The following is a 16,796-nucleotide window of genomic DNA, read 5'->3' as shown; positions in this document are numbered from 1 at the left end:
GTCCCCCACCTCTCTGCCTCAATTTTGGGGCGTCTCTTTGTGCCCACCCCATTCCCCCGCTCTGCCTTTTGGGGGTCACCCTGAGCTGTGCCCCCGCAAAGTCCCCAGCCTGGCACCGGCTGCCCCCCCAGCCCTTCCTCCCCTCGACCCCCGCTCCCCATTTGAGGAGGGGACACAGACCCCCCTCAAATCCCTTCCACTGTGGGATCCCAGCGGCTCTACCCCCCAAACCCTCCCACTGTGGGGGCGGATCCCCCCTTCTTCCCTCCCCCTCCTCATCCCGGGATGGGGGGGCTGGGAGAGGAGGAGGAGGAGGAGAGGTGGGAGGACGGGAAGGGACCGGAGCGCAGAACTCGCCGGGAGCAGAGCGGGATGAGACGGGGCGAGAGCAGGCTCAGGGACGAGGAACTCCCAACATCACCCACCCAGGACCCCCCCGAGCCCCCCGAGAGCGGCGCAGAGCAGCCCGAGGTTGGTTGGATCATTTCACATGCCTTTATTTCAGCAGTCAGAAAAAAAAAAATCCATTTAAAAAAAAAAAAAAAAAGAAGAAGAAGAAAACCCCAAAACCACTTAAAATTATTATTAATTAATTATTATTATTATACATTATACAAACTAGGTACAAGCCCCGGGAAAAGCCGGAGCACGGGCCCGGCAAAGGGAGTGGGTTCGTGCCCCTCCGTGCCCGGGGAGGATGCGGGGATGGAGGAGGGATGGATGCGTGGATGGATGGATGGAGGGTGGGATGGATCATGGATGGATGGATGGATGGATGGAGAAAAAGCTGCTGGAAGATGAGAGCGGAGCTGAAGTTCCACCTGCTCAACCTGGAAAATCGATTTATCCCTTTTTCCCTTGGAATTTTATGGCTCTTGCTTTGCGGGATTTGCTCGTGGGGTGATGGAGGTGGCGGGGGGAGGGGGGAGTAGCACCTTTGGAAAATTCCCGAGTGGAGCTGAGCAGCAAAAAAAAAAAAGAGGGGAATGAACCATAAAATAGAGGGGAATTAAAACAGACCAAGCTGAGACCTCTTTGGAGGTTGTAGCACCAGGTGGTCCCGGGGTCGGGTGTTCCGGGGCCAAAATTAAAGAGAATATTTAAAAATAATAATTAAAAAAAAAAAAACAAAACCAGGATAAAAATCCTGAGGGAAAGAAACCTCCAAAGGAAAATCAAAATAAGAGAACGACAAAGAAACCGAAGAGAAAAAGGGGGGGAAATACGAGGGGGAAAATTAGCACCTTTGCTCTGAACCTGGCAGGAAAGTCCCGGCACGGCTGAAAAGCTCCAAACGAAGCTAAAAAACAAAAAGAACCCCAAAAATTCAGACTCAAAAAGACGATGAAACACCCCGAGAGTGGTGAGGTAGCCATCCGGACAGGGGGGGTCAGCGCAGGGCCGGAGCTGCTCCGCGGCGGGGGCTCCCCCGGTGGGCCTGGGAGTGAATGGGTTTTGCTGCCTGAATAAAAATAAAATGAACAACAAACAACAAACGAACAAAAAAAATCATAACAAAAACTAACCAGAAGGGAAGGAAATGGAGAGAACTCAAAATCAGCAATATCCAAATAAAAAATAAGGAGGAGAGGGGAGAGAAAGAGGCAAAACAAGGGGGGAAAAGCAAATTATAACCAGGAGTTCAACATCTTCCTCGCAGCAAAAATTAAAATTCTAATGAGATGCAAGAAGCGAAGGGGCTGGGGGGGGCCTGGGGGTCCCAGGGGGCTCGGGGACCCTTCGGGGAGCTGAGCTTTGCCATCTCCGGGGCTGAGGAATGAGGGGGGGGCAAGCAAGCGAACCCACTTCCTGGTGATTTTGTTTGAAAAAGTCATTTATTTGTATTTTTTATTTGGTTTTTTTTTTGGTTGAATGCTTTTTTTTTGAGAGTGTTTTTGAGGTTTTTCTCTTACGGCAACACAACCGGAGTTGTTTTAGAGACGCTGGATAGAAACCGACACAAATTCAAGTCCATGTGAAATTTTCTCCTTTTTTTTTTTTTGGCTGGTTTTTTTTTGTGTTTTTTTTTATTATTATTATTATTTTTATCATTATTATTACTCTCTCCTGTCACGCGTGGGGCGTCCGGGGTTACAAGAAGCAGACGGGGCCGATGTCGATGCCGAATTCCTGGTCCGGAGCGCCGACGTCCATAGGAGCCAAATCGATGATGGGCAGGCGCGAGGTCTTCGTCGTCTTGTACTCGATGACTGTCTTGCCCCAGGCGCCCGTGTGACTCTGCGGGGACACCACGGTCACCCCCCGTCCCCACGGCGAGTCCCGCCCCCCCCCCGCGGCCACGGCCCGGCACCCACCGTGCAGCCGTCCTCGGTGACGCCGTAGGTGAAGCGGCTGTTGCCCTCGGCGCGGATCTCGATCTCGTTGGCGCCCTGCAGCAGCAGGGCCTTCTTGAGGTTGCCGCTGGCCTGGTCCATGTAGGCCACGCTGTTCTTGCAGTGGTAGGTGACGTTCTGGGAGGCCTCGGTGGCCATGAGGCGCAGGAAGGTCAGCTGGATGGCCACGTCGGCCGGGTTGGAGCCCTCGCCGCCGTACTCGAACTGCGGGGAAGGGACGTCGGTCACCACGCAGCCGCTCCGGCCCCGCTGTCCCCGCGCCCCCGCGGCCCCCGGGCTCACCTGGAAGCCGTCGCTCATGGTCTCGCCGAACCAGACGTGTTTCTTCTCCTTGGGGTTCTTGCTCAGGTACCAGTTCTTGCGGGCGATGGACGCCTGGGTCGGGTACACGCACGTCTCGCCTGTCTCCAGGTTGCAGAAGACCTTGATGGCGTCCAGGTTGCAGCCTTGGTTGGGGTCGATCCAGTACTCGCCTGAGGGAACAGGGACGGGGTCAGGGACGGGGGAAGGAGGGGGATGGAGGGGAGGGACAGCCAGAGGGATGGGAGTGAGGAATAGCCAGGAGGGATGAAGGATGAGGGTGAGGAACAGACCCAGGGGATGGAGAATGGAGGCGAGGAGCAGAGGGATGGGTGAGGGATGGGAGCTGAGGGATGAAGGATGTGAGAGACCGAGGATGAAGGAAAGAAGGAGGAAGGTGAGGAGCAGCCATGGGAGATGAGGAGGGAGGTGAGGAGGGGAAAGGAGGGAGCCGGGGAAGGAGCGTGGACCAGCCACAGGAAAAGAGGAAGAAGGAGAGGAGCAAATGGGAGAGGGAGGGATGGAGGATGGAGGATGGAGGATGGAGGATGGAGGATGGAGGATGGAGGATGGAGGATGGAGGATGGACAGGAGAGCAGACAGGAGAGGCAGGACAGAGAAGGGGAGGTGAGGATGAACCCGGGGGTGGAAGAAGGACAGAGGTGAGGAGCAGTAAAGGGGACAGAGATGGAGGTGAGAGCCCCGAGGGGCCGGCGGGGACCGGGGGGACACTGACCGCTCTTCCAGTCGCCGTGGCACATCTTCAGGTCGCGGCAGGTGCGGGCGGGGTTCTTGCGGGTGCCCTCGGGGCTGCGGATGTTCTCGATCTGCTGGCTCAGGCTCTTGAGGGTGGTGTCCACCTCCAGGTCACGGTCGCGCATCACGTTGGCATCATCGGCCCGGTAGTAGCGGCCGCCGTCGTGGGCCTTCTCCTGGGGTGGCTGGGGCAGGAAGCTGAAGTCGAATCCGCCGCTGGGGGGGCCGGGAGGACCGGGGGGCCCGGGGGGGCCGGGGGGACCCTGCGGGAGGAGAGGAGGAGGATGGTGATGGAGGAGCGGGCGGTGAAGGCGGGCGGCTCCGGAAGGGCGGAGGGGTCGGGACGTACAACGGGGCCGACGTCGCCGGTGCGGCCGCGGGGGCCGGGGGGGCCGATGGGGCCGGGCAGCCCGTTCAGACCGTCCTTGCCAGCAGCACCAGCGGAGCCGGGAGGACCCTGCGGGACAGGAGGAAAAGGTGAGCGTGGCCGTGCAGCCCGGACAGAGCCGTCCCCTCCAACCCCGACCCACGTCCCCACGGGAAACACGACGGCGATGGCGATCCCCCGCCCCGCCTGCGGTGCCACGGCCGTGGCCGGATGTCACAGCTCATCCCGGGACTCACTCGGGGACCGGCGGGACCAGAAGCACCAGAAGGACCTTGTTCACCAGGAGAGCCCTGTGACAATCGAGGAGGAAGAAGAAGAAGCGACATCAGAGGTGACATCAGCGCCTCGTGGTGCCTCCAGGATGTGCGGCAGCGCCTGCGGTCACCGTCACCCCACGGGACTTACGGGAGGACCAGGTGGGCCCTGGAGACCGGAGAAGCCTCTGTGACCCTTCATGCCTCTGTCACCCTGTTCACCGGTTTCACCTTTGTCACCACGGGGACCTTGTGGACCCTGCAGAGGGAGGAGGAGGAGGAGGAGGAGGAAGATGAGTTGAGTGAGGTCCAGGCCAGTCACTGTCCCCACGCCTGTGGGGACACAGAGGCACCGAGGAGGATGCAGCAGAACATCACTTACAGCAGGACCACGAGCACCAGCAGGACCAGGGGGGCCAGCGGGACCTTGGGGACCCTGGGACAGGAGACAAGGGGAGAGGTTAGAGCGTCCTGCACCTCCTGCTGCTGCTGGCTTGGGGCAGAACCACCCTGAGATGCTCAGGGAGCCCCAAGCAGGGTGGTGGCACCCCTGGCATTGCCCTTTGCAGGGTGGTGGCACCTCTGGCTTCCTGGGGAAGCTCCTTCCAGCAGCAAGAGCTGAGCCCGGGGCCAGACCCCAGAATGGGGCCCGTTTGGGGTGTCCCCGGCCCGGGGGGTGCCAGGGGAGCTGTGGGAAGAGCATCACTTACGGTCTCACCGCGATCTCCATTCTTGCCAGCAGGACCGACGGGGCCGGGGGCACCGGGGGCACCGGGAGCACCAGGGGGGCCGGCGGGGCCGGTCTCACCACGATCACCCTGCGAGGAGGAGGAGGAGGAAGAGGAGAGGTCAGTGTGGTCCAGCACTGCCCCATCACCCCTCCCGTGCCCCGTCAGAGCCCACTCACCTTGGGACCAGCAGCACCGTCACGGCCGGGGGCACCTTCAGCACCGGGAGAGCCCTACGGGGAGCAGAGACCCTCGTTAGGGGTGGGGGGTACCGGGGGTCTCACTGAGCCCCCCACGGGCAGCGCCCATCGGTGCCCTGAGCGGGCACGTCCTCAGCACGGGGCGGTCCGTGCCCCCCAGCCCCCAAGGTCACTCACTCACCTCGCGTCCGGCTTCTCCGGGGGGTCCGGCCAGGCCGGGGGGGCCCATGGGACCGGGGGGGCCGCGCTCGCCGGGGGAGCCGGAGGGACCTTGTTTGCCGGGTTCACCCTGCGGGGGGACACAACGCGGGGGTCAGACACCGCCGGACACCCGCCTCGGGGACGGGACGGTGTCCTCGGTTCCCGGGAGCCCCCGGTACTCACGGAGGGGCCGGGCAGCCCAGGGAAGCCTCTCTCGCCTCTCTGTCCGGGGAGACCAACGACACCGCGCTGGCCGGCGATACCTTGGGGTCCGGGGGTGCCGGGAGCGCCCTGCGGGGACGGACAGAGCCTCAGGGCGGGGGCAGCGGCGGGCGTCACCCCCGCGGCGAAGGGGACGGCGGGACGGGGTGACCCGCAGAGGGGCCGGGGCAGGGCGGTCACTCACGATGGGGCCGTCAGCGCCGGGGGCTCCCTTCTCGCCGGGGGGGCCGGGGGGGCCGGCGGGTCCCGGCTCTCCGGGGCGGCCAGCGGGGCCGGTCTCACCGCGGGGTCCTTTGCCACCTTCCTTGCCGCTGGGGCCGGGCGGGCCGGGGAGGCCGATGTTGCCCTGCGAGGGGGGGAGGCGGTGCCGTCAGGCTGGGACCCCCTCGCTGCCAGCTGAGGGGCGGCCAGCGGTGTCCCGGTGCCAAGTGGGACAGGGCGCAGCACCTGGGTGGTGCCCAGGACCTCCTGTCCTGTGTCCCCAGCACCAGCCTCTCCCCCCCCCCATCTCCCCCCCAGGGGTACTCACAGAGGGGCCGGGGGGTCCAACGCGTCCAGCAGCACCAGGGAAACCAGTAGCACCCTGGAAGGGAGGAAAGCTGGAGTCAGTGGGGTTGGATCCAAAGGTCCAGGGGACAATCCCCTGGCTGGGGGTCACCACAGGGAGCTCCGGTGTCCAGGAGGAGAGTGCCCACCAGGGGGGCTGATTTTGGGGGTATAAAGGCAACCCCCCCTTTCCACTCTATCTCCTGCTGGGATGAAGCCACCCCACTCTGCTGCCATCCCCAGACGTTTTTGGGGAGCAGAGCTAAAGAGCTAAAGCACCTCGGGGTTGTTCACACCCGTGGGGGGTCCCCGAACTCCTCCAAACGCCCCCTCCCCAAAAGACCGGTACTTACAGGGGGTCCAGCGCTTCCGCGAGCACCTTTGGGACCGGGAGCACCAACAGCACCCTGGGGGGAGGAAGAGGAGGAAGAGGAGAGGGGTGAGCTGTGCTATGGGGCTGCACCCCAGCCAGTGGAGGGGGTGAGGGGGGGCACTTACAGCAGGTCCAGGAGCACCAGTGGGGCCGGCAGGGCCGGGGGGACCGGCGTCACCCTTGGCTCCAGCATCCCCAGTTTCACCTTTAGCACCAGGCTGGCCGTCAGCTCCCTGCAGGACAGGGGGACAGGGTCAGTCCGGGGGGCTCAGCACCACCCTGGGAAGCGGGAGCAGACCCCCTGAAGGGGGGAGGCGATGCCATCACACTCACAGGGGGGCCAGCAAATCCAGCAGGACCGGGAGGGCCGGGCTCGCCACGGTCACCCTGGGAAAGAGAGACGGGAGGGAACAGCGTGAGACAAGCAGGGGACAGCCACCACGGCCACCAAGGAGCAGCCACCCATGGCAGGGCCATCTCCGAGGGTGGGGGACACTTACGGGAGCACCACGAGCACCAGTGGGACCAGCAGGACCGGGGGGACCGGCTTCACCCTGGAAAAGGGGAGAAAGAACAAAAGAAAAAGGATCAGGGCTGTGGCGAGGAGGTGGCGGTGGCCGCCTGGACACGCCTGTCCCTGCGGGACGTCCCTACCTTGTCACCGGGAGCACCAGCGGGGCCGGGGGGGCCGATGGGACCGGTCAGGCCTCGGAGACCGTCCTTGCCAGGAGCGCCATCAGCACCTTTGGGACCGGGGTCACCCTGGGGGAGGGACACGAGCGTGGGTTACAAGGACAGGTCCCTTGCGGGGGTTCACCCCTCTGCACTGAGACATCCCTGGCTCTTCATCCTCGCTGGGACAGGCTGGGACCATCCTCCTCCTCCTCCTCCTCCTCCTCCTCACAAGAGCTGGGCTCTCACTGAGGGATTGTCCCCAAGGGATGGGGACAGAGGTGACACAGAGGATCCCCTCCCCAGGACGCTGCTGCCCACCAGCCTTGGCTCAGGGACACATCCAGCCCTGAGGGGACGATGAGGAGGGCACAGGGATGGTGGGAAACAGGTGACCAAGGGGGACTCCAGGGCTTTGGGGACACAAGGGGCTCGGGGACACGTACTCTGTCACCCTTGGCACCTGGCAGGCCAGCAGCACCACGTTCTCCGGGCATACCCTGCAGACCGGGGGGCCCTTGGTTTCCAGGGGCTCCGGGAGCACCAGCATCACCCTGGGAAAGAGGGAAAACAGGGAATAGTGAGATGCCAGCACAGCAAATCCATCCCGGCCTCAGCCCCAGCCTAGGGGGTGAAGCCAAACCCAGCCACCTTCACAGCCGTGCCCCACAAGCTGGGGACAGTCCCCGACACTCCCCAGCTGGCACCTACCTTAGCACCATCGTTACCGGGAGCACCATTAGCACCACGAGGACCTTGGGGACCGGGGGGGCCTTGGACACCGCGTTCTCCAGGGAATCCTCTCTCGCCCTGGGGAGGGGAGGCAGGAGAGGGCCCGAGGCCATCAGGGGTGTTCGGGGCACTTTGGGGTGCCGAGAGTTCAGGGGGACACAGAGGGGTTCAGCTTACCCTGGCACCGGCGGGACCGGGGGCTCCGGCGTCTCCGGGGACACCCTGGGCAGGAGGGAGAGGGTGATGAGTCAGAGGGGAACCGGTGGCACTGGGGACACTGGGGACACTGGGGACACTGGGAACAGGCAGAGGGGTCCCCGGGGCGCCCCCAGGGATCCCTCATTCCCTGGGTAGGGCTGGGATTCCCACTGCTCCCCCACTGCATGGAGAACATCACATGGAGAGACCCCACCAGCAGCCCTTGATGTGACCTGGAGAAGGGTGAAGGGGAGGGGACAGGAGGGTCCCCAGTGCCCACACTCACCTGCTCACCGGGCTTGCCAGCCTCGCCAGGGGGGCCAGCGGGGCCGGGCAGACCCTGGGGAGGAAGAAGAGGAGCCATGAGTCACCACGGAGGGGACGAGGGAAATGTCACCCATACCCTGGGGACTCTGTCCCCCTGCTGGGGAAGGGGACACCCCTCACCTGGAAGCCAGGAGCACCAGCGGGACCTTGTTCACCTCTTTCTCCAGCGGGACCCTGGGGGACACAGGACAAGCATGGAGGGGGGCAGGTGGCTCCCGAGCCCCTTGTCCGGTGGCCGGGCGCGGCCGTGGGTGGCCGCGGGCTGGGGGATACTCACGGCGGGGCCGGGGGGACCTTGGGCACCGGTTTCACCGTCTTTGCCAGCAGCGCCCTGGGGAGGAGGGAGAGGAGGGTGCTCAGAGCGGCCCCCGCACGGCTCTGTGTCCCCCCCCCAGGCTGGGCGTGAGCCTGGACACGGCCACGGGATCCTTCGAAGGCCGGGAGACACCGCGGCGAGCTGCCCGCGGCCACGTCATCCCGCTGTCCCCGCTCCAACACCGCCGGTAGCCACCGGGACGGGATCCCGAACACCTCATCCCGCTGCGGCCTCGGGCCTGGAGCCTTCCCTGCTCCGCTCGGCCACCTCACACCCCATTCACACCCCATTCACACCCCGTCCCGGCTGTCCCGTGCCAGGGTGTCCCTCCCCGCCACCCCATACCCTGGGTGATGCTCCCTGCCACCCTCCCTGTCACCCCGCACCACGGTGACCCTCTCTGTCACCTCACACCGGGGTCACCCTCCCTGTCACCTCCCCCGCCCTGTCTGTGCCCCACCCCACACTCACCACGGCGCCGGGGGGACCGGGAGCTCCTCTCTCGCCAGGTTTGCCGGGCTCACCCTAAAAGCAGATCGGGATGAGCCCCGTGACGACACCGGGGAGGGGGGACAGGTCCCCTGAGCTCCCGGCTGGTGGCGGTGGCGGCAGGCGGGGTCCCTCAGGGACGGTGGCACTCACCGCAGCACCTTTGGGGCCGGGGAATCCCATCACGCCGGCCTGGCCTCTGGCTCCGGGGGGGCCGGGGGGGCCGGGGCGCCCGTCTTGACCAGCGGGACCCTGTCGGGGGGAGCCAGCGGCCCGTTAGCTGGGCTCGTGGCGAGCCAGGGGAGGAGGGGACATCAGCGGGGACAACTTACAGGGGGGCCGGTCTTGCCGTCGGGACCGGGGCTCCCGGGGCTTCCAGTCAGACCCTGCGAGGCAGCGGGAGGGGGGGGTCAGGAGCTCAGGAATCCCAGGGGATGCTCCAGAGAACGGGAGCATCCTGGAAAGCGGCTCCTCCGTCGGCACAGAGAGCAGGACAGCCCAGTGCCCGTGCCGACACGGCTCCGTGTCACCGTGTCACTGCGCCCGCTCACCTTGGCACCGGGGAGTCCGGGTTCCCCGGGGCGTCCAGCTTCACCAGGAGATCCTTTGGGGCCAACAGGGCCGGGGGAGCCGCGCTCGCCGGGGGGACCCTGGGAAGAGGGGACAGGGGTGACCCAGCTGCAGGACAGCAGCCGGGGACCGGGACAGAGCTGTGTCACCGCAGGTGGCAGCGACACGGAGACGCTGTGGCCACTGCGTGGGCACAGGTGACAATGCCCAGAGTCCCCACGGCCCCGCTGACGCGACTTTGTCCCGCAGATGGACACGGGCACCCACCTTGGGACCAGCGATGCCATCACCACCAGGGAAACCGCGGCTGCCGGGAGCACCCTGCGGGGGACACGACAGGGTCAGTGTGGGGACACGGGGGGACCTCGGGGGGCCTGGGGGTGCAGGGAAGGGAGGTGCCCGAGTGAGACATGGCCACCAGTGGGAGTAGCCTGAAGGGGCTGTGGATGTCACCACGGTGTCCCCAAGCTCACGCAGGGTTCAGCCGCTGGATACGGGGGGATGGGAGGAGGACAGGGATGGGAACAAGGGCATGGCGGGGGTGGGGACAGGGACGCTGCTACTCACACGTTCGCCAGCGGGGCCGGGCAGCCCAGCGGGGCCGGGCTCACCACGGGCTCCTCTCTTGCCTTCCTCGCCAGCGGGGCCGGGGGGGCCTTGGACACCAGCGGGACCCTGGAGAAGGAGGCGAAGGGATGAGGACCCCCAGGGGGGGCCAGAGCCAGGAGGGGCCACGCCCCCAGGGACACCTTGGGGGGTCACTCACGGGTTCGCCTTTGGCACCGGTGTCACCCTTGTTGCCTGGAGCACCGGGCTCACCCTGGAGGGGAGAGAAGAAGGAAAAGGTTTAACACCGCATTGAAGAGCAGAGGGACCCCCGAGTCACGTCCTGATGAACCCTCAGAGGGACAAGGGCCCCACATCTGCCACCGCCAGCACCACCCTGCCCTGGCAGGGCTGAAGGGACCATGGGACACCTCAGGAGGCACCTCCAGGTGCTCCAGGAGGAGCTCCAGGAACGTCCTGGAGCAGACGAGAGGACCCAAGCCCGGGAAGAGGAGCCCAGGGATACTCACGGTGTTGCCCTTGGGGCCGGGGGCACCGCTGGGACCCTGGGGTCCGGAGGGACCGCGGGCACCGGGGAAGCCGGGAGCGCCAGCAATGCCAGGAGCGCCCTGCAAGAGGCACAGGAGGCCGTGAGGAAGCAGCACAGCTCCTCCTGCCCCAGCCGGAGGGGGACACGAGGGACACTCACGGTCGCGCCCTTGGCACCAGGTTGGCCGTCAGCACCGGGGTTGCCCTGCGGAGAGAAGGAGGAAGAGGAGCGTCACGGCGGGGCTGGCAGGACGTGAGGCCAAAGGACAGGGAGCCCTCGGATGTCACTTACAGCTGGACCGGCAGCGCCAGCAGGGCCGGGGGGACCGGGCTCACCGCGGGCACCCTGAGGACCTTCGCTGCCACGAGCTCCCTGGGGACCGGTCTCACCCTGGGGAGGAAGAGGAGGAGGAGGAAGAGCCGTGAGCACCAGGGGTGATCCCGTCTGCAGCTCCTTCCCGTGCAGGCACAGCCGGGAGAGGTGCCCGGCACACGGCTGGCGATGTCCCCACGTGTCCCCCCGCCCCAGGCAGTGCCAGCCCACGGCACTTCGGCCTCCGAGCCCCTTCCCTGCCCAGTCCTCCCCCACCCCACGCTCCCAGCGCCCCCCCAGTCCCTCCCAACCCAGCAGAGCCCTGCAGGCCCTACCTTAGCACCAGCGGCACCGGGGAAGCCGGGGGGACCAGCGGGACCGGTGGGACCCTAAATGGGAGAGAGGGCGTGAGTCAGAGGGGGGATCCCACCCCACACCTGGCGCGGGAGGGATCCCCAGGCGGCAGAGCCCTGGCTCCCGGCCAGGATTCCCCATCCGGGAAGCTGCAGGAGGGTGGACGGGGTCGGGGGTACTTACAGGGGGACCGGCAGCACCGGGAGCACCGTCATTGCCACGAGCACCCTGGGGGAGAGGGGACACCGTGAGTGACGCCCACGGGTGGGACAGATGACCCCCAGCCCCCTGTGCCCCAGGCAGGGGTCTCAGCCCTGCCCATCCCAAATACTCACAGCGGGGCCAGATGGGCCGGGACGGCCTCTCTCGCCGGGAAGACCACGAGGACCCTGGGGAGGGGACAGGACACGTTTAGGACACGTTTGGGTCACCTGGATGGACACTTCCCCCTTTCTGAGCCTCCTCCCATCCCTGTGCCCCCCCTGCTGCTGCCCACGGTGACGTTTCCAAGGGGTTGAACCCCTCCCGCCCCATTCCCTGGTGGATCCCTGAAGAGGAGCTGGGTCCCCATCAGGTGTCACCCCCATCCCTGTCCCCTCTTGCCCAGAACCCCCCACCCCCCCCGAGTCCAGCACTCACCATCTGTCCAGGAGCTCCGTTCTCTCCAGGGCTGCCGGGCTCTCCCTGAGGAGGAAGAACACCATGAGGGACCTGCTCCTTGGGGAGGAGGGGACAGCAGGGACATTGCCAGGACAGGGGTGACACTGCCACCACTCCTCACCTTGGGGCCAGCAGGTCCAGGCTCACCCTTGGCACCATCCAGACCACTGAAACCCTGGGGGGCAGGAGGGAGAAGGGGTGGGAGGTCAGGAGGGGACCCTTGGTGAGGTCAGGGGTCCCTCACCCCTGAATGTCACCAGCACGGGGGGGGAGGCACTCACTCTGTGTCCCTTCATGCCTGGCAGGCCGGCGGTTCCGGGGAGACCTCGAGCACCCTGGGGGAAACGAGAGGTGGTGATGGAGGCGCTGGGGGGGCTGTCCCCACGCCACATCACCCTGTCCCCAAGGGGGGGACAGCTGGGGGTGTCTCCTCGTGTGTCTCACCTGGGGGCCGGGGGGACCCCGCTCTCCTGGGCGGCCGGGCTTGCCAGCTTCACCCTGAGGACAAGGACACCGCGTTGGTGGCACGTCCCCAAGCCAGGCAGCTCCTGGTCGCCTGGGGGGGCTGGCAGGGCCACCAGGCCCCAAACTGGGGAGGGGACCCCATGGACAGGCCACTTACATCATCTCCGTTCTTGCCAGGGGGGCCGGCGGGACCTCGGGGACCCATGGGACCCTAGGAGAGAGGGAGGGCAGGGATGAGGGTGCTGGGGGTGACAGCTGCTCCCTGTCACCCTGCCACCCGCCCTGGGCAGCGCCAGGCCCTGCCAGCCCCACTCCCATGGATCCCAGAGCAGGGACAGTGTGGCCACAGCCAGGTCTGGGAACAGCAGCATTGTCCCCAGCCCCAGGGGACATCAGCTGGAGCAGCAGGTGACAGCACTCACAGAAGCACCGGGCTCTCCGGGTTCACCAGGGGGGCCTTGGAAACCTTGAGGACCCTGTGGGGAAAAAATAAAGAGAAAAAAATGGGTCAGAAAGTGAGAAGTTTGGGTCTGGATCCCCCAGTGGCAGTGGCAGTGTCCTTGTAGCAACAGGATGTTGTCCCCACGTGCTTCTGTAGCTGTCAGGAAGCGTGGGACATCCCCCGACCTGTCCCACCACCACCCAGAGGGGCCCTGGGGGCTGTTTGTCCCCAAACCCAAGTGGACAGGAAGAGGTGACACTCACGGGAGCACCGGGAGGGCCGGGAAGACCACGGGGACCAGCTGGGCCCTGGGGAGAACAGAAGGAGGAGTCAGTGCCTTGTCACCTTGTCCCTGTCCCCATCACCACCCCACTGATGGACCCACTGGGCCCTGTTGCCCCCTCACCCCCAGGCCACTGCTGTCCTCACTTCCACCCCATCACTGTCCCAAAACCACCTCCTCCCTGTCCCCATCACCCCCTTTTCCTTGTCCTCATCACCAACCACTCCCTGTTGTCACTGCCACCCCATCCCTGCCCCTACTGCCATGTCCCCATTGCCCCTGTTGCACTGTCCCTATTGCCTGTCCCCATTGCCACCCCAACACCACGTCCCCATCCCTGTTCCCACCTCCACCCATCCCTTGTCCCCATTGCTACCCCATCCCTGTCCCCATCACCATTCATTCCCTGTCCCCATCCCTGTCCCAATCCCTGTCCCTATTCCCACACATTCCCTGTCCCCATCTCTGTCCCCATCACCACTCATTCTCTGTCCCCATCCCTGTCCCTATCTCCACACATTCCCTGTCCCCAACCCTGTCCCCATCCCTGTCCCCTCCAGGCCCAGCATCCTCCCCGTCCCTGCCATGTCCTGGTGCTCAGTGACATCGCTGGCACAGGGAGGGCTCCTGTCCCCTTGCCCAGCTTCACCCCCACCCACCCCCTGTGCCCCTCTTGTCCCCCCATGTCCCCTGGTGTCCCCCATGTCCCCGGGCTCACCATGGGCCCAGGCACGGCCATGCCTCCGGCCTTCTCGTCGTAGCCGTAGGACATTTGGGGCGCGAAGTTCTGCGGGAGAGGGAGAGCAGGGGGTGAGCGGGGCACGGGACCCCCGGGGGGGCTGCGCCACCAGGGACCCCCCCACACTCACTCCGCCGAGGCCTGGGGGACCGGGAGGGCCGGGGGGTCCTGGGAGCCCGGGCTGTCCTGGGATTCCATCTCTGCCGGGGGGGCCGGGGGGTCCCTGCGGAGAGAAGAGGGAGTGAGCTCCAGTGGGGTGAGGGGGTCCCTGCAGAGCGGGGGGCTCTGGGGGTGGGAAACACCCACCCTGTCTCCTTTGGGGCCGGTGTCTCCTTTAGGACCCTGTGGGGCAGAGACAGAACAGGTTAGAAAAGGGGGGCTCCAAATATGGGGGCAGGGCTGGTGTGAAATTTGGGGGGCTGCGTTTTGGGGAGCCCTTACCTCTACTCCAGCACTCTCTGGGTAGGCAGGGGATGCTGTGGGGGGAAAAAGGGGGTTCAGAGCAGTGCAGCATCACCCACCCCACACCCATCCCACAGCCCAGACATCTGGGGTGGGGTGGGGAACACTGGGCCCGCCGGTCCCCGGGGGGGCTGGGACATCGCTGGGGGAGTGTCGCGGTACCGTCGGTGTCGGGACAGATGGGGCAGCACTCTCCGAAGGGGATCTCGGCGTTGGGGCAGTCGGAGGTGTCCTCGCAGATCACCTCGTCGCACAGGATGTTGCCGCTGTCGCAGACGCAGATCTGGCACGGTTCTGGTTTCCACACGTCCTTGTCGTTGTACGTGAGCCCATCCTGGATGCAGCTCCCGGTTTGGACTGGGACGGGGCGGGAGCGGCGTCAGGAGGGGCGGAACGGAGCCTGCCCGGCTCTCCCCCCTCCCCTCAGCCCCCTCCCCGCTCCCGCGGCGCTTCTCCCTTCATCTGGTTCTCATCAGCCCAGCGCGGTGACACGGGAAAAGCTCCACAATAAACTCTTCCCACATACGCTGGAATTTAAACAAAAAATCCCTCCAGCCACTCGCTCCGTGCGGATGGGGCCAAGGCAAACACCCCCCAGGGCAGGGGGGTCCCCGTCACCCGTGGGGGGCGCGACAGGGACGGGGCGGGGTGGGCTGGGGTGGGATGGGTGGGATGGGACGGGGCGGGCTGGCCCCAAAGTCTGGGCTGAAATTAGATCCAGGCGGCTGCGGGATGCGGCTGGATCGGGCCAGATGGGATCGGGGAACGGGAGGCCAGAGAGTGGAGGCGGGCGGGGGCTGCGTGGGGAGGGGAGCGCAGGGCGAGCAGCCAGGCCCGGGGGTGGCCCCACGGTGGGGAAGAGTCCTGGGATGGGGAGGGGGCGAGGGGCTGCACCAGCTCGTGGAAACCCCACACCAAAAAAAAAAAAAATATGCAAAGAGATAAAAAAGGAAAAGGGGGCAAAAAAGGCAAAGAAAAAGGAAAAAAAAAAAGAAAAAAAAGATGTAAAAAAGAAAAAAGAGCAACTGGAAAATGTAAAATTCTTCTGGAAAAAGAAAATGCAAAATGCAGAATGGAAAATGCAGGACGGAGAACGGGAAATGGGGAATGGAGAAGGGGAAATGCGGGACGGGCATTGTCAGTGCAAAATGCATAATAATAATAATAACAATAACAACAATAATAATATTCATAATTTTTCTTTTAAGCACAAAAAAAGTTCCCAAAAAAGGACAAAATTGGGCAAAAAGCGATGGGCGCCGGGCCCAGGGTCCCCCCGTGTCCCCTGGCGCAGGTGGCAGCGGGGCACGGGGGCCGTGGCGTGGGGGTGACCCCGGCCGTGCCCCCGGCCCGCGCCGCTGGCAGCCCCCGCTCCCCCGGCTGCCGAAACATTTTGCTTATGAATCATCCGAGACTTTTCTAATTCTTTCCTGATGGCTTTCGCAGATCCCGGGGCTGGGCCCCCCCTCTCCCTCCTCTCCCCCCTCTCCTCTCTCCCGCGCTCTTTCCCCCCTTTCCTTTCCCTTCCCGGCCTCCTCCTCCTCCTCCTCCTCCCCTCCGTCCCGGCTCCCTCCTTCCCCGCCGGATCCTCTCCACCCTTCCTTCCATCCCCGCTCTTGGCAGGGCGCCCCGACTCCTCACCCCCACAGTCCCCCTAAACCCCTTTCCCCCAACCCCAAATCCCCCGAACCCTCTCCTCTTCTCTTTTTTTTTTTAAATTTCCCCTCATTTCCCTGCTTTCCCCCTAATTCCCATTCTCCGCTCCGCACGCCCACCCCGAGTTCCTCCTTGCCCACCCCAGGGCAGCCGGACCGGGCGTTGCCGGTGCCGCCGGACCCCGTCCCACCCCGTTCCCCGCGTCCCACCGGGGTGAGGAGCATCACCCAGCGCCCACTACTCACTGTCTTCCTCTCCTTGCCCGCGGGTGAGTAGGACAGTCGCTGCTATCAACAGCAGTGACCGAGAATCCACAAAGCTGAACATGTCTAAATATTAGACATGTAGACTCTTTGGGGTCTCTTTTGTTCTTAGCTTGGGGTCATACGGGGCCGATCCAACCCTGGAGCTCCAAATCCAGACCCCAGCAGAAACTTCCTACTGCCCTTTGCCCACTTCTCCGCCGGCCCTTTTATACGATGCGCCGCCGGCGAGAGGTGGGACCCGGCGCGAGCAGCGGATTTTGGACGGCCCCCTCGGCCAATCAGAGGCACCCAGCGAGTCGGGGGGCACCCCCTGCCCCCCCCGAGCCGTGTGTCCGTGCACACGCAAACACAGGCGAGCACACGCACACACGGCCGAGCACACGCGTGTGCTCCGCAGCGGGGCAGGGGCCGGGATGGCCGGGCCGGGGGTTACGG

The 16,796-nt window shown here is 64.9% G+C and overlaps 1 protein-coding gene across 1 annotated transcript; it reads right to left on the bottom strand.

Moving 5' to 3' along the window:
* Positions 1-513: 513 nt before the first annotated feature.
* COL1A1 (collagen type I alpha 1 chain) lies at positions 514-16,524 on the bottom strand. Its single transcript, XM_068996507.1, has 51 exons — positions 16,341-16,524; positions 14,602-14,796; positions 14,419-14,453; positions 14,284-14,319; positions 14,108-14,200; positions 13,957-14,025; positions 13,219-13,263; positions 12,936-12,989; positions 12,671-12,724; positions 12,493-12,546; positions 12,330-12,383; positions 12,170-12,223; positions 12,028-12,072; positions 11,724-11,777; positions 11,572-11,616; positions 11,370-11,423; positions 11,014-11,112; positions 10,882-10,926; positions 10,703-10,801; positions 10,393-10,446; positions 10,194-10,301; positions 9,894-9,947; positions 9,608-9,706; positions 9,389-9,442; positions 9,210-9,308; positions 9,039-9,092; positions 8,529-8,582; positions 8,372-8,425; positions 8,211-8,264; positions 7,904-7,948; positions 7,706-7,804; positions 7,441-7,548; positions 6,977-7,084; positions 6,823-6,876; positions 6,656-6,709; positions 6,448-6,555; positions 6,303-6,356; positions 5,933-5,986; positions 5,588-5,749; positions 5,365-5,472; positions 5,162-5,269; positions 4,960-5,013; positions 4,763-4,870; positions 4,435-4,488; positions 4,204-4,311; positions 4,035-4,088; positions 3,760-3,867; positions 3,391-3,673; positions 2,637-2,827; positions 2,316-2,558; positions 514-2,238 (listed from the first exon to the last, which is right to left on the bottom strand). Exons 1-51 carry the CDS (start codon positions 16,420-16,422, stop codon positions 2,092-2,094), a joined length of 4,362 nt encoding a protein of 1,453 aa, XP_068852608.1. The 5' UTR covers positions 16,423-16,524; the 3' UTR covers positions 514-2,091.
* Between the last annotated feature and the right edge of the window lie 272 nt (positions 16,525-16,796).

The sequence above is a fragment of the Aphelocoma coerulescens genome, chromosome 27 (assembly GCF_041296385.1).
Source record: "Aphelocoma coerulescens isolate FSJ_1873_10779 chromosome 27, UR_Acoe_1.0, whole genome shotgun sequence".
NCBI lineage: Eukaryota > Metazoa > Chordata > Aves > Passeriformes > Corvidae > Aphelocoma > Aphelocoma coerulescens.
The sequence above is the reverse complement of the archived record's forward strand: the minus strand, read 5'-3'. Positions and strand labels throughout refer to the sequence as shown.

What these genes read in the sequence shown, in the direction of transcription:
- COL1A1 (XM_068996507.1), bottom strand. Translation starts at nt 16,422, where the DNA reads ATGTTCAGCTTTGTGGATTCTCGGTCACTGCTGTTGATAGCAGCGACT. An exon ending in ATGGAGATCGCGGTGAGACC is followed by an intron (nt 4,489 to 4,762) that starts GTAAGTGATGCT and finishes CTCCTGTCCCAG; the next exon opens with GGTCCCCAAGGTCCCGCTGG. An exon ending in CCACGGCGACTGGAAGAGCG is followed by an intron (nt 2,828 to 3,390) that starts GTCAGTGTCCCC and finishes CTGTTCCCTCAG; the next exon opens with GCGAGTACTGGATCGACCCC.